This window comes from Colossoma macropomum, unplaced genomic scaffold (genome assembly GCF_904425465.1).
Source record: "Colossoma macropomum unplaced genomic scaffold, Colossoma_macropomum, whole genome shotgun sequence".
Classification (NCBI taxonomy): Eukaryota; Metazoa; Chordata; class Actinopteri; order Characiformes; family Serrasalmidae; genus Colossoma; species Colossoma macropomum.
Window position 1 is genome coordinate 33,854,477 of NW_023494784.1, and position 15,257 is coordinate 33,869,733.

Consider the following 15,257-nt stretch of genomic DNA (forward strand, 5'->3'; position numbering starts at 1 on the left):
CTCACGTACATACAAATATTTCTCTACACATATTTCTTACCTTTTGTGGGTATGACCAGTTTGCAAGGCAGAGCCAGTGGAGTAATGGAGTGCTGGTACACTAATGCAGAAAGGCAACCTGGTAGAGAGAGAGAGAGAGAGAGAGAGAGAGAGAGAGAGAGAAGTGGGGGCAGCAAATTGGAATTAGATTTATGAGAGTAGAAATCAGAGAAGGACATGCTTTACATGACAAACTTCCCTATGAGGTCATGCATTGAATCACTGCCATGCAATACTTCATTTGAACAGTGTCAATCCAACCTTGTTAGAAACAGAGAGAATATGATGATAGCTCTAGTCTGCATGTCCTTCTCAGCAAAAGGTCAGGATGACAGTATTGGCAAATTGGTGAATGTTCACAATGTTAAGCTTTTACTGGCAATTTCCCATCACATTTGGCTTAATTCCTGGATAAGGCAGCTCGAGGGGGGCTACAACATATCTTTTGCTCCTGTTTACTCAGCAGAGCAAGCTACACTGGTGGCATGGATGGGCAATAAATTGGGAAGCATTATGTTATTATTGAACCTTCAGTGTATATGTTATTGACAATTTCCAAAACATTTGCAGTTATATAAAGGTATAAACAGCAACACAACAACTTTTACATTATCATTTGATTTATAACACTCTTTTAGAAATGCTTAGATGAAAAATTTACACCATTTACCACTTACCCCAGAGGTAGCTGATCAGCCAAGACATGTTTGGGGTCCAAATTTTGCTTCTTTAGGACTGGAGCTAGGAAGCTAACATTGCTAACAAATAATATGTCGAGAGTTACCCAAATCTTTTCAAGAACTCTGCACAACAAAGACATGTGGTTTGAGTGGATTCAGAGACATTTTAGGGATGTTCTGTATGGAAAAGATCTGGGCGACTATTAACTTCTTGTGTTTCTTAGCTGTAGCTCCAGTGCTAAACTAATGACACAAAATTTGGAAGCCAAACGTCTTGACTGATTTGATTTTTCTTTTCTAACAATTCCTTTACAAATAATGGTGCCAAAAAGGGTTCTTAGGAGTGATGTAGTAGAAGAACCACCTGCTGTTCCCTAAAGAACCTTACAAAGGATAGTTCTTTAAAGGAATATTCTGGCACCTTATATCTATCTGCTTCCTCTGCATATTACCACAGAAAACCCTGTGACTCAAAACACACCGGTTCAGGGAAAACTATCCAAATGGAGAAAAGATGAGTTTGAAAGTCTTTATAGAACAAGTGGTGGTTTTTCTATGACATTGCTCCGAAATATATATTTTGGCACTGTTATTTTTAATCTGCCTTTTAGTCTAAAAAAACAAACTAAACCAAATAACAAAATTAAACTAAAAAAAAAAACACAAACATTATTGGTAGTACAGGTAACTGAAGAAGCTTGTCGGGTTTTCTCTCTGTATACTTGAAACGGGGCCCATCTTTCCCTGTGTGAGACTTGGCAGAGTCTCACCCCAAAGTGTGCACTACTGAGCAAGGAAGGGCAAGAGAAGTGAAGACAGCTCCATATCGAATGCCTCAGTGGCCAGCTCTGCCAGTCTTCACCCACACCTGCTCTCATTCTCACATTCCTCTCTTTATCATAATAAACATACACTTATGCAATGGTCAACATAAGAGGATGTTTCAACATAAGAGAATGCTTACATAAGCTGTCACATGTTGTTTTTGATATACAGCAGGGAAGGCAGAAGGAGAAAGTACTTCTTCAGTGAGCTGCTAAGTCCAGCTTGTAATGCTTAAATTAGATAAATAAATGTAAACTAAGTTAGAGAGAGGGCCTCTGAGATGCACTAAGTGATTAACTGATTCCTGAGTTCTGTAATTAAACTTCTTTCTGGGGCACTGCAACTGTGACCACCAGATTCAAGAGATGTTTTCTTAAATATTACAACAGAAAAATGACTGAATAAAACTGTGGAGAAGGGGGCGTGGCCAAGCGCTGAATGTGGGATGGAGAAGCCAGTCTGGCTGAACCAGCGGGCTAAGTAGCTGATTATGTTCACCTGTGCCTTGTTTCTGCCAGCCTGCTTATAGCCATCTCTTCCTTCAGTAGGTGGCAGAGCCCAGAGAGAGAAGGAGACCTATGAAGGTGTGAGAGCTGAGCTGAGCTGAGCTGAACCAGAAAGAAAGAAAGAAAGAAAGAAAGGACTGAAAAGTCCCTGCGAGCGTCTTGTCTTACTTTGTGGGCTGAAAAGCCGAGTGTTTTGCATTGTGTATAAATAATAATAAAAGAAAGCTCTCCGTCTTCACACCTGCCCCCGGCGTCTTTCCTCCACCCATCGTTAGAGTTGCCACAAAAACATTCTGAGATGCATTCTTGGATTTCACTGTAATTTCAGTGGTGATATGTGGTGATATGGGTACTCGGACTTGAGCTGCACTTAAGTCGCATGTTGACTGATGACTCGACTAGGACTCTAGACTGAAGACTCAGTCTAAATGAAATGAAATTTTAGGGTGAGTAAAAATAAACTAAATAAATCTTAATATGGAAAATGAACAAAATGCTCAATTCCCAACCTTACTCAATTCAGACTCACACTCCAGAGACTCGAGACTCAACTAGGCTTAGCATCCCAGGGACTCGAGACTCAGACTCTCTCCCCAGAGACTCAAAACTCAACTCGGACTCACACTTCAGAGACTCGAGACTCCACTTTGGCTCACATCCCAGAGACCTGAAACTGAACTCAGATTCACTCCTCAGAGACTCGAGACTTGACTTTGGCTAACATCCCAAAGACTCGAGACTCGACTCGGACCCGCACTCCAGAGACTCGAGACTCAACTCAGACTCACACTCCAGAGACTCGAGACTCAACTCAGACTCGCAGCCCAAAGACTCGAGACTCGGCTTGGACTCGCACACCAGAGACTTGAGACTCAAATTGCACAAAGCGCCTTGTGAACATGTCTGATGATTTAGCTACACAAGCACACAAACAATACATTTTCACTACAATTCAAGACTACAGTACGTGAGGCATTGCACATTCTGTGTGGATGAAGAGGAGATGTGTGGAGAAACTGACCGAAGTAGGGCTCATTGGGACAGCCCTTCAGCTTGACCCCCTTCGGACTTGTCTCAATCAGGAAGTGGCGAACCAGCTCGTTGGTGATGTCACCTGCAACATTCCATAAATTAAAATGGGAAAATATAAACTGAGTTTGCGAATTTATAATATCAAGGATCTGAAAACATCAGAAAACAACAAACAAACAAGTAAAACAAAAGGTCTTGTGATCTTGTGTTAGCTATAATATCTTTGTTGTAGTGTTGGATTAAGAACATACATTACTGTAATAGAATCTCTCTAAATAACAGCTGCTTTTGCTGCTAAAGAAAGATGTGCTAGCCTGGGTCAATTCTACCACAATAACCTTAAGGCAGTGTGGTTAATTCTCTCTGAACATCAGGCACACACAAAGCTAAGTGCAGCTGTGCTGAAAGCTGTCCTCGTCCACACTCCTTAACAACACAGATTCATCAAGGACTTTGTTGAACACTTGTATTACATATAAGTATATGTGGATAGAAGCTGTTGATCAGATGCTGAGAGATGGATTATGGGTTAGGGCAGAATCAGACAGGCCTGTCTGGAATCGGTTTCGACAGGAGGGACAGGCTGTGGGTTAGTGGAGAAGCTTCCAGTGAGCTCCTGGCAGCAATGTGTTGAGATGTCCATTACGATTATGTGAAAAGGGCTTCTCTGGAGTGTGCTGATAGAGAATAAGCATCTGTAAGTGGAGGACATGGCCTAAGGGTGCACTGTCAAATACCTTTCTTGGTATTCTGCTGCACTGTGGGCGGCGGGGAGGCCACCTTCATAGCCAGGCCATAGGCGCCCCTGAATGAGTGACTGTCCCGAATGATGAAGGCTCCTGGCTCTCTCTCCTTCAGAATGTTGATAGCTAGCAAGACGAGCAAGAACAACAGAAGAGTTTACTCATTATAAGGGTCAACACTTGTTAATAAACTGTTAATGGATAAGCAGTATTTAACCTTATCAGACTGAATGCCCCCTGGTGGATACTAGAAAGATATGCAGCTAACTTGTGAATCCCAGTTTGTAAACATGGACCATGTCCTTTCATCATTAAACTACAACTTAAATGTGTAGAAAAATCATATTTTTTTTTTCTGCTACCTGGAGCATGCTTGTGGTTTCTTGTGTATTGAAGCCTTTTACTGCCAGATGGGCGAGAAAAATGTTTCTGTTTCTAGCAGCAGTATGTAAAAATTGTCACTTTATAATTTCTTACTTCGTATCTCAAAATAGTGACTTACTATGTCAAAATACTGAGTTACTATGTAATTCTTGTCATTTTAAGTTTTATTATATGTTATTTTGAGACAATAAGTCAAAATTTTGAGAACATATGTAATTATTTAAAGTGACCAGGTAAAATTTTAGAGAAAATAAGTGATCATTTTAAGATACTAAGTCAAAATCGTAACTTACTGCTGCCAGAAACAGAAAAAGAGAAAAAAGAGCCAGTTTTGTTTCTACCTGATGGGAATGGGCTTCCATATTTGTGCCTAATGGGGACTGTTATTAAAATTATCTCCTATTTTATCTCCTATCATGTAGTACACATGGCTGAATCTGGTCATGTACAGTGCCAACGTAACCTGACGTTCTTATCAGAAATGACAATATTATGATTCAAGCAAAAAAGCCATTCTGTTTTGAGTTCAACCAGGCATGACCACCCCTGTTCCTGGACATTTACTGTGCTTTCATTTCAAGCCTTATTCTATCACATCTGATCCAGAATCTGAATATTACAGCCATATGTGTTGAATTATACATTGCATGAGGCAGGTCTCCACTGTGTGCCACTGTGTTTAAACATGATGCAGATTGAGAGAACACAGTCCATAGCAATGCAGGGTTCTGTGGGCTCTTTATAGCGTGTATTTGAGTTAAGAAACACAGCAGATGCAGATGTTCGCTAAGCTTAACTAAATGCATATGGTACAGTCCATGTGCTTGTGTTTAGTGCTATCTTCAGTGCAGATTGTCTAATCCAATAAGAGTGCGTCTCACAGGAGAACCAGATGTGGAGGGCAACAGCCACTGACCTCATAATGAATACACAAAACAGGGCCAGTCAGGACACAGTAGGGTTGTTTACAGGAGTTATATGCCTCATCTCTCAAACTAAATGTAGATAAATCAGACCCACCCCCCTCTTCAATGCATATAGGCACACACATGCTAAGACCTTACCTTGCTCTCTGGAGATGTCTGGTTTATACCAGAACTTGGAAGTGTCTTGGACAAACTTTACATTCATTCTGGTCTCTGGGCTTCCATCTAGAAAGAGGACATAAGGTCAGACCAGGCACCCTTGGGGAATGATATCAGATTAGACTATTCCCATTTGCAGCAATAGGTTAAAAGTAAACATGTAAACAAACACAAATACACAGACACACAAACTTGGGATATTGTGATACAATCACACTCTCAGCCTAAAGTTAGTTCTATAGCCTCATCCGCATGCTTGAATTATTGACTTTAACAGCCTCATATTAACCACAAGCTCACTGCTCTCCAAATAAGGCAGACATTATTTCCAGTATTCTGGAAGCAGTTCCAGATTTAACCACAGAATTGCTATCAGACAGCCAGAGGTCACATTCTATCATAATGACAAAAATACAGCACAGTGTTTATTATATGGTAGCGCCTAGAACAGTCGACTCAGCTGGATATACAACTGACAGAACTAACACTTCCACTGGGGCCTCCTACAGCTCAACACTCAAGCAGTTACTCATGCAGAGAAATGTAATTCTCTGTAAATTTTCACATTAAAGGTGTTTAAGTTACATAGATAATACCAATAAATAAATAATGAATAGTAACCAAGGGGGTTCACTTTTGCAGGTTGGTGACAATTTTCTGACAGTTTTTGGTGTTTTGAAAGCCTTAGCCTTAGGGGTGAACATCTCTAACTTCACTACAATTTCATTACCATTCTTTATGAAATAATTTAATGCATAATAATTTGAAATTCCACCATGATTCAATTCATTATTATTATTATTATTATTATTATTTTGGTATGTTTGGACTTATTTTTGAAAGGAGGCAGTATTAACAAAGTAGATTAATTGCAAAATCAATGCAAAACAGCCACCTCCAAATTGGGGTGAGTGATATGGCAAAAATAAAACATCATGATACACATTATGCATCATAATATGTCTTTTTGACATTTAATAAGGTGGAACAGACAGAACCAGTAAGAAGAACCAGTAATGACACATTTAAAAAATACTATCAAACTATCAAAAACTGTGAATATAATGAATTTTATTCACGTGCTGTCCTGCACTGCGGAGTTAAGCAGGCTTAACAGGTCTAAACAAGCCCATGAGTTACTCTAAGATAATGAAACATGCATTTGGTCACTCTTCTTGAAGTACTGGCAATATCCATGATATATTTAGAAAAGCATACTGCGATGTAATTTATCACAATCATGATAAACATTGTCATACTGTCCACCTCTATTTCTGACACTTTAATACACCCCTACTTACCATACATGTTAAGTTTGGAGAAATCAGGAAGTGTATGGAAGAAATGGACACTCGGAGTACTCCCTCCGCTGGACATGGGTGAGGACACTTTCCCATTGAGAGTGCCGTAAGACAGGCTGCCGTTGGGCCGCTCCCCACTGGACATACGCCTTTTCTCGGGCAGCTGCGGCTGCAGGCCTGGACTGCCCTGTCTGAAGCCCAGGCTGTCAGGATATCCGGCAGGCGACACAGGGAAGGATGGTGTGGAGGGAGGGTGATACCCTGAGCTGCTGCTTTGGCGGGACAGTGCCCCGTGCCGCTCATCTGGGGTGGTGTAGCCACTGTACATGGGGTGCCGGTCTAGGCTGGGGCTGCCATGACTCACCTGGGACATAGAGGGATGACGGCCCAGGACAGGGCTGCCCTGGCCGGGGTGAGTGAGAGAGGTCTGTCTGCTCAGGACGGGGCTGCTCTGTGCGGGCTGGGATGAAGACGGTTGTCTGCTCAGCACAGGGCTGCTTTGGTTGGGCTGGACAATGGACTGGACGAGGGACGGCTGATACCCCATTGGTGGGCTGTTTTGGTGGGCTTGCCTGCCTAAAGTGGGGCTGCTCTGCGTCCCCTGGCTAATGGGCATCTGTCTGCTCAGCATCGGGCTGCTTTGCGTTGCCTGGGAAACCATACCATGTCTACCCATTAGGGGACTGCTGGACACTCCAGGCTGATAGCCGTTGGGCGGTGATGGTTGTCGGTCCAGGCTATTGGGCAGAGATGGCTGCCGGTCCAGGATTGGACTGTCCTGATTGGCTAGTCTGTTCTGGAGGATGGGGCTGGATAAGGTGTTGGTGGATAAGGTTTGGTGCTGTGTGCCGGGACTGCTCAGGGCAGGTTTGGCACCTATGGCATTAACTTGAACAGGCTCTGGAGAGGAGGGGCTGAGATCAGGACTGATATAGCTGCCTGTCAGGCTGCCAGGGGCGGTGTAGTAAGAGGGCATTGTGGTGTGGGATGTGGTCTGTGAGGGTGGAGGACGGAACCCAGAGTCCACTGCTCCATAGGATGGGGTGCTCAGGCCCACTCCACTATCAGCCACTGGATGCTCTCTGGAAAAGGAACAAATTCTCAATTAGTAACAACCACAGCAGGACTCACTGACATCTTAATCTTTCTAAAGGGAAATGTAGGCTGGTGGGCAGGGCTTATTATTAATACTAGCCTAAACAGAAAAGGCTATAGATTACTGCAAAAACAACTGCCACAAGTGTAGTCAATGAAAGACATGCCTGTACAGTTATGACTGTCATTAACGTAATGTTATTGCTTTGCGCTATTGTAAATGGTAAATACATTCAAAAGTTTCAGCTGAGCAAGTTTTTTTCCTGTTCCGTGCACATGGATGCTTGATATGTCCTAAAAATACATTAAGGATTTTGCCTAAAAATGCCCATGCCCAAAATGTTTTAATCCTCTAACATGCCTGATTAAACATTCAGCCCTTTGTGAACTAAGTACTGGGGCTGAAAAAACAGTTCTAAACAGTTCTGGAGAGCACAGTCATCAAAGCCATCAGCGCTCACAGTTCTGGGCTTTGCACAGGGCTGCTGGAAGACAGTGGGGTGTTGAAGGAGTGAGAGGGGGCGGCTCCTCTGGCCAAGCTGCTGCTGTCAAACACAGGAGACACGGGTGAGGATGGCTGCCCTCCAGCCACTGCTGCTGACCGGGCAACAGACTCTACGTAGCTCCGAGGCTCTGCAAACACACACGCAGGTTTCATCACTTGCTGGAGACGTGACAGCATACTGTGCTCCAACATTCCACAGCTGAAACATGGCTGATGATACTGAAGGGTGACACAGACACTACACAGTTCTGATTAGTCTTGGAAACTCTGAGCTGATATTCATCTGTTATCTTTTCATATTCCATCACAGAGAAAAGAGAAAAAAAATATATATACACCTGAAAGTACGGATGCACCGACATTTGGCCCCAAAAACATTTTGGCTGAAAGTGATCAAAAGTGGAACTGCTGGTTTTGGGCCAAAAGAAAACAAAGGCAGAATATTTTGGCCTAAAGCCCCCCTGCCCCCAAAACTTAAATAGGTCTACAATGAAGTGTCACAAATCATTTGAATGATAATGAAAACAAGAAACAGTGATCAATAATGCTGTTCATTTCCTTCGCTCTCCTGCATTGGTCAGCACTGATGCGTTCAAAGGGAGTGTCAGCAGATTAATAGAAAAAACAGTCGGCCATATGGATCTATTTCACAGTATCTTTAAGGGAAATTAGACAAATGATTTGTATTCACTGGTCAGGAAAGATCCTGTGAGCATACCAATTCTGTTTCTAGACTCAGATTTAAAAAAGGCTGTAAAAAGTCACAAAAGGCAGTGTCAAAGTACAAAAGTGAACTAAAAAAATAACGGAATTCAATGCCTTAAATGACCAGCCGTTCTCTGTTGTTGATGACGTTGGATTTGGTGGCACATTCTGTACATACAGTAATAATTTTAGTAAGTTTATTTTATGTTTGTAGTCAGTTTTGCCTCACTGGAAGCAGTTTTTTTATAATAACTGTGTTTTTTCTTTAGTGCTTTGTAGCTGTTTAGTATGTTATTTAAAAGCATAAAAAGATGGTTTCCATTTTTATCCACATGTGTCTTGAATTTCGGTTTCAGCCAGGAAATTTCATTTTGGTGCGAATCTACTTAAAAGCTATGATTTGAAGCCTTGCTTAATATATATCATAATAATGATTACAGTAACATGACACATAAAACACTTCTGAAAGATGTGTGGTTGAGAAACACATTGGCTACGGATCCTGGCCACTCTCAATCAGTACAGTTAAGATCTCTCTATGTGGTGTAAACAGCTGAGGGCTTTTCCTCTGCTGGCCCCTGGCTAACCTGTCTATTAAAGCTGAAGGAATCTGTTCAAGATGAGAGACATCTGCTTTACTGTACCCTGAGTGGGGAATCGTGTTCACAGAGAGCATCCACAGGCCAATCTGTTGGCTCTCATAGTGACACAAAGGTCCCTGTTAAAGAGCTGTGTTGTTATTACAAGAAAAAAAGGGCCCTGATCTCTGACACACTGATAGTCAAGAATCCATGTTCATTCTAACTCCTCCACTATGAAGGACACAAACAAAGTGAACAATGTGCACTCTATGTGGAATGTGTGGAATCTAGTCTGATGATTCATTGGGACAATGGAGTGATCCAGGCTTGAAGATGGATTGAGTGCAAAAGTGAAATCATTGGTGAAACTAAAGCACACAGGGATGGACTGGACAGTGGAGTGACAAGACTGTTCTTCATCATGAAACCCTTACCTTCCTCTTCCTCACTCTCTGTACCAACAGAGGGGGAAAGCCAGGAGAAAATCAGACAGAAACAGAAAGAGAGGGGTTTGGACAAAGGCAGAAAGCAGGCATTGATGAAACGAGCAGGACAGATAGTGAGCATATTAAAGAGAGGAAGAGATATCGCAAGACTGCAAGGGACATTTTATACATATTAGACAAGTGGTGCATAATAACAAATAACACATGCAATGCTAACTGCAGAAAAAGAGAATAGAGAGGAGAAAAGAAAAAGGGGCAAGTATTAAAAGGTCTTACAGGCATTAGCTTTAACTTGCTTAGGAACAGTGCTAAAACTAGTGCAGCGTTAAAGACAGAAGCTACAGCTTCTTCAGCCAGCCAGACAAATCAAACAGTTCTTTCACTCTCTCTGCTCCTGCTCCTCTTACACTCCTGGTTACAAACACACCAGCTCCTCAAGACATCTTCAAAAAGAACTCTACATTCTAAAGGCTCATTTATCAGTTCTTATTTTAGGGATCTTCTCATATTCTGATGTGGCTGTTGTTGGCTATCTAAATATCAAGCTCAAAAAGTTTGAAGCCAAGCCTTTGAAGACTGTTTTTACACATTTTCCCATGAAGGAGAGCAATAAAGCTCCTCCGCCTTCTCTCTCTCTACTTTTTACCCTCTCACATGTTCATTCACAGTGTTGCATACACACACTCAGGGTGAGATCCAGCCAATGTAACCACATATGAAACACAAAGGCTGTTTCATTTACAGGGAATTATGAGCTCATTGTTTAAGACAGAGAAAGTGAGCAGGCGAGAGAGTCGTAAAAGAGAAATGAAAGGTCAATTTTATAGGCTACCCTGGACTTCACTTTTTTTTATTGACACGTTATAGTGTCGGCTGCCCAGAGGGGCCGGTGCTGTGCTAAGAGGCTTTCTGTTAAGTCGCATGTGTGTGTGTGTATGGACACATCAGCTCACCTGAGCCTGTCTGGTTCAGAAGGATCTCCGCTGGGTTGTGTGGCTTCAGGCCCAGGAAGGACAGGGGTGTTTTAGCCAAACCTGGAGGAGAGCGGCCTGAGAGAGAGAGAAAACACAAAGAGTTTACCATACAGCATAATGACTGTACAGGTCATTTGTCTTAACAGCATAGATCTGCACATACTCACTAAAAGACCACAGTATGTGGAGGAGAAGTCCAAAGACCACTCGTTGTTCAATGTACTTAACCCCTAAAACCCTGGACTCACACTAGTTCTTACTCTTTTAGCTACATAACTTTGCGTAACTTTACATAACAACATTTCATTGTTTGTTCCAAATTATTGTTGTGAAATAATAAGTCTCATGATTAATGTAAAGGTGTCAGCCCATACGATTTGCCTATATATATAAAACATGGATTCTCGTCTAATACAGGTTGCCCATAAACTTATAAACGTTGGCCAATTAACATCAAGAATTCAGCCATGCTCAGATTTGTTTTTCACTTTCTGTTTTATTGCGGTTGCTAGGCTGAAAAACAATCTGGGTTGGGTTTCATAAAAGCCTCTTAGCCAAAGATTAGATGTTTTGCATCTGGGTTGTAACCTAAGATAAATTTTCCCCTCAGTCTCACTTTGCAGATGAAGCTACATCATCAGAGACTTTTTGTTCTGTCAGCTCATCCCATAACACAATCTAACTCAGCTCTCTCTCACAGTTTCTCTCTGACTGCCTTTGAATGTATATTTAACTGCATGTGAGACAGTGTTTAGCCATTTAACTGTCAAATAACAAAAAAATTGTCTGATTCTGTACAAAGCAATCACCACATGCATATATTACAGGAAATAAATTCAGAACTGGATTAATTGCTAAGGAATTTAATGGCAGAAATGTACTATACATATACTATATGAGTATCAGTGATTTTTTACAGTTTTGAGACAAAATATAACATATATAATATATAATATATATAATATATAATAAAGATTTACTGTCTCTAAAGGTTGACACATATGTTAATAACTCAATATTTAGCCTAAGGTTTAAGGGGTTAACAGCAGCAAAACTACTTTCTTAAAAAATACAGATACACAGATCCAATGCTGTTAAGATGACTATAGAGAGCAGGGGTGCCCAATCCTAATCCTGGAGATCTAACTCCCTTTAGGGTTCAGGTCCCACAAACCTGGCTCCAATATTCAGATGCCTCTGAAGGCCTTCATTAACTGGATCAGGTGCGTTAGACTGGGAGTCTGCAGAGTGGTGGATCACCAGGACCAGAACTGGGCACCCTTGACCTAGAGTTTTTATAGTGACCCATCTGGATTTGTGCAAATGCCTCATGCTCGCTGGCTAGGCCATGCAAGTGCCCAGTTCTAAGTGTGAACACGCTAGGTTCAACACTCACTGTGAGCTTGCTCACTGACAGAACGATAAGACAGCATGTCATGTCATGCAGACGACCACGCCTTAACAAAACACGTTACACAACACAACATAGAAACGCACAAACAATTACATCTGTGCCATTATTCACTTTCTTACAAAACACAAGTGGCTCAGCAACAGTAGCGGTGAATAGTGGTGCCAGCAAAAAAAAAGATGGAATAAAGAATGGAAAAAAGTAGAAAAGTACTGAAGTCTAGATGATGAGTAGAACAGAGAGCAGCACTCATGTAGATTGAAACATCACTCTGGGCTGGATTAAAATCCTGCCTACTTCAGTGATGGGCTAGTGTTTGTGTAGTGGATGTCAGCAATGGGGCAGTATAGAAATTTCCTATTATGATATCAGTGACCACAATGATCCTGGTTTTCAGTAAGGCTGTTTCGACGATTCACAACGCTCATGATGATCAGTTCAATACGATACAGTGGTGTCTTAGTCTGAAACATTTTTCAATGCAACAAATGATATTAAGTGCCTAAAAATCTGCCTTATGTTAATTTGTTAATGTTTCCATTTTCAGTTTATTAGAAGATCCAACACTATAAAAGTGCAATATTTTACAATAATACCCTAGCCACAAGCTAATATATGCTTACAAAGAGGATGCTTTTCCGCCCGGCTCTTGACTTTAAAGTAAAAAAGAAACAATACTTTCAGAGCAGGGAGGGTCTGACTTTAATGTGGGTATGCTTGTTTAATTTTTTGTTACAGATGCAATATAATTGCTATTAAACTGAGTACTTTATTTACTCTAGACTGTTGAATGTATGGTTTGATACCTATGTGTATGGAATTGAGAGATTCATATTGAACAACTTTCATATTTTTTACAATGACAAAAAAAATCAACTACAAAATAACAAAAATCTATGCCCAGTTCCAACATATCATAGCTGTCCAAAAAAATTGTATTAATTTTTTAATTTTTCTTTTTTCATTATTTAAATATAGCACCTATCGTTTACACTTTGTTAAAATGTCATGATGAACGACTAATATAAATGCTATTAATGTGTAATAAAAGTTAAGAATGCTTTTGCTTTATCCTGTAAAGTTACCATTTTGAACATACATGTTTTTTTGGACAGCAGTGATATGCAGTTATTCAAATTTTAAAAATCTTAAACGATTTCTATTAGGTTTTACGCTGCTCTTCCACCCCTACTATCTGTGCATGTCAGATCATAAGTGCTGCTCTCCACATGCATGCCTGCTGAAGCAGCGGGGGTTCAGATGTGAGCAGTGGCTATGAGGCCCGGGGCAGGTTTGACACTGGGACACAGTGGGGGCTGGAACAGTACGTGCATCCGCCACTTACCAAAGAATCCCATACAATTCTTTGTATGACAGCCTAAATTGCCCAACATGAAAAGGGGTTGGGGGGGGTAAGGGGTGAGGGTTTAATGGAAGACTCAGTGGTCCTCCGGTTCACTGCAGGAGAAGGGGGCCGCAGTGATGCTGCTGCTGCTTTAAAGTGGCTCTCGGAGCATGTGGGCTTCTTTACACCAACCAGAAAGAACAACCTACACCATCTCCTGCTCCCCACAAATCCACAAAGGGGGAAAAGAAAGCAACCCCCCACTCGTCTTTAAAAACCCTGAAGTCCACGTTTGCCCCGAGAATGCTTTTGCCATTAGCGCAATTCCACCAGAAAACACCGCAAAGCGCTTTACGAAGTGCTGAAAAGTAAAATGTGCACCAAATATCTCCAGCTTGTGCCTCATAAAAGCTATATGCCTGAAGAATCATATTTTTCTATTTTCATAGACTGATATTACAATAAGTCTTGTCAAGCCTCATTTAGGCACTCGTGACAGCGGCGCTCTAGAGAACGACTGGATTTGTGCTAAGCGTAAGGCAGCTTCGGGGGTAAAATTTCAACCAAAGCAGCAGGGCTTGGACGGGTTTCAGACGGCATGTCTGGTACGTAGAAATGCAGCAGAGGGCCAAAGAAAACAGAGCAGGTCGAGAGCGTGCATCGGACGCTGGCTTTTTGAGGGGGTCTGCACATTGTGACCTTGTAAAGAGGTTTTTATGAGGCAGTTGTTAAGGCCCAATGGCAAGGTATGGGTGCAGGGGGTAAGATGAGGTAAGAGGTGATTAAAACTGAGCTATCCTGGTTTCTCTAAAAGGAACTTTTACTGAGTGAGTGTATGTACATGAGCGCAGCTTGGCCTGAGTGCTAGTGCTTGGGAAAAGGGGACACTTTGCCTTCTTTTATAATTTTGTGAGTAATGCTTGATTTGAACTGGTACTTTTCAAGTAAGTAAGATAAAATATCTGTAAAGGTTTTGTTGTGCTATTCTTTAATACTCTGGGTACATTCTGTGTTCATCAAAGTGTTTTCCTTGATATGCAGGGCAGGTTTTGGCTTAATAGTGATTTGACAGTATTCGTTTTGAAGCTGCTGTTGAAAGCGCACACTGAAATTCTTTTACCTCAAAGATGGTTTAAACACTGCTGACATCACAACAACAGGACAAAATGTGCTTTGGTATTATTCCCAAGGTAGCACTGTCAAAAATATTTACATTACATTACATTTACGGAAAACATGCTCATTTAAAAACATTTTGAAAAGCTAGGTGTCCATAAACGTTTGGCGGGCAGTGTATTTGAGAGCTTGATGGTTATATGGACTCACTCAAGTATTCCAAACTGTTAATGGCAACACATGGTGCAAACATGAGGACTGCTGGAGAACAGGAGAGAGTGACGAGTCTTTCTTGTCCGAGCCTTTAGGAATGTCTATGAGCCAACAAAATGCACGCTATTCGCCAGATATCGGCACACAAAGAACAAGCTTTGCTGGAGAGCATTATGCTGTACGTGAACTTAGTCTAACTTTTAACATCCACAGCCTCGACTCATCTGTGAGTGATAATCTGGGCCTTACATAATGTCCCAGAGGTAGGACT

General features: G+C 41.5%; 1 protein-coding gene across 8 annotated transcripts in view; it reads right to left on the minus strand.

Annotated features, from left to right (window-relative positions):
- Positions 1-15,257, minus strand: part of tns1b (tensin 1b) — a 229,136-nt gene that overhangs the window by 7,072 nt on the left and 206,807 nt on the right. For all 8 annotated transcript variants that reach the window (XM_036569578.1, XM_036569561.1, XM_036569569.1 and 5 more), the window contains 7 exons: positions 10,881-10,976; positions 8,152-8,323; positions 6,596-7,677; positions 5,274-5,360; positions 3,820-3,951; positions 3,072-3,164; positions 41-118 (listed from right to left, as the gene is read on the minus strand). In XM_036569578.1, the coding sequence (XP_036425471.1) occupies positions 41-118; positions 3,072-3,164; positions 3,820-3,951; positions 5,274-5,360; positions 6,596-7,677; positions 8,152-8,323; positions 10,881-10,976 (1,740 nt within the window). The remainder of the gene's footprint in view (positions 1-40; positions 119-3,071; positions 3,165-3,819; positions 3,952-5,273; positions 5,361-6,595; positions 7,678-8,151; positions 8,324-10,880; positions 10,977-15,257) is intronic.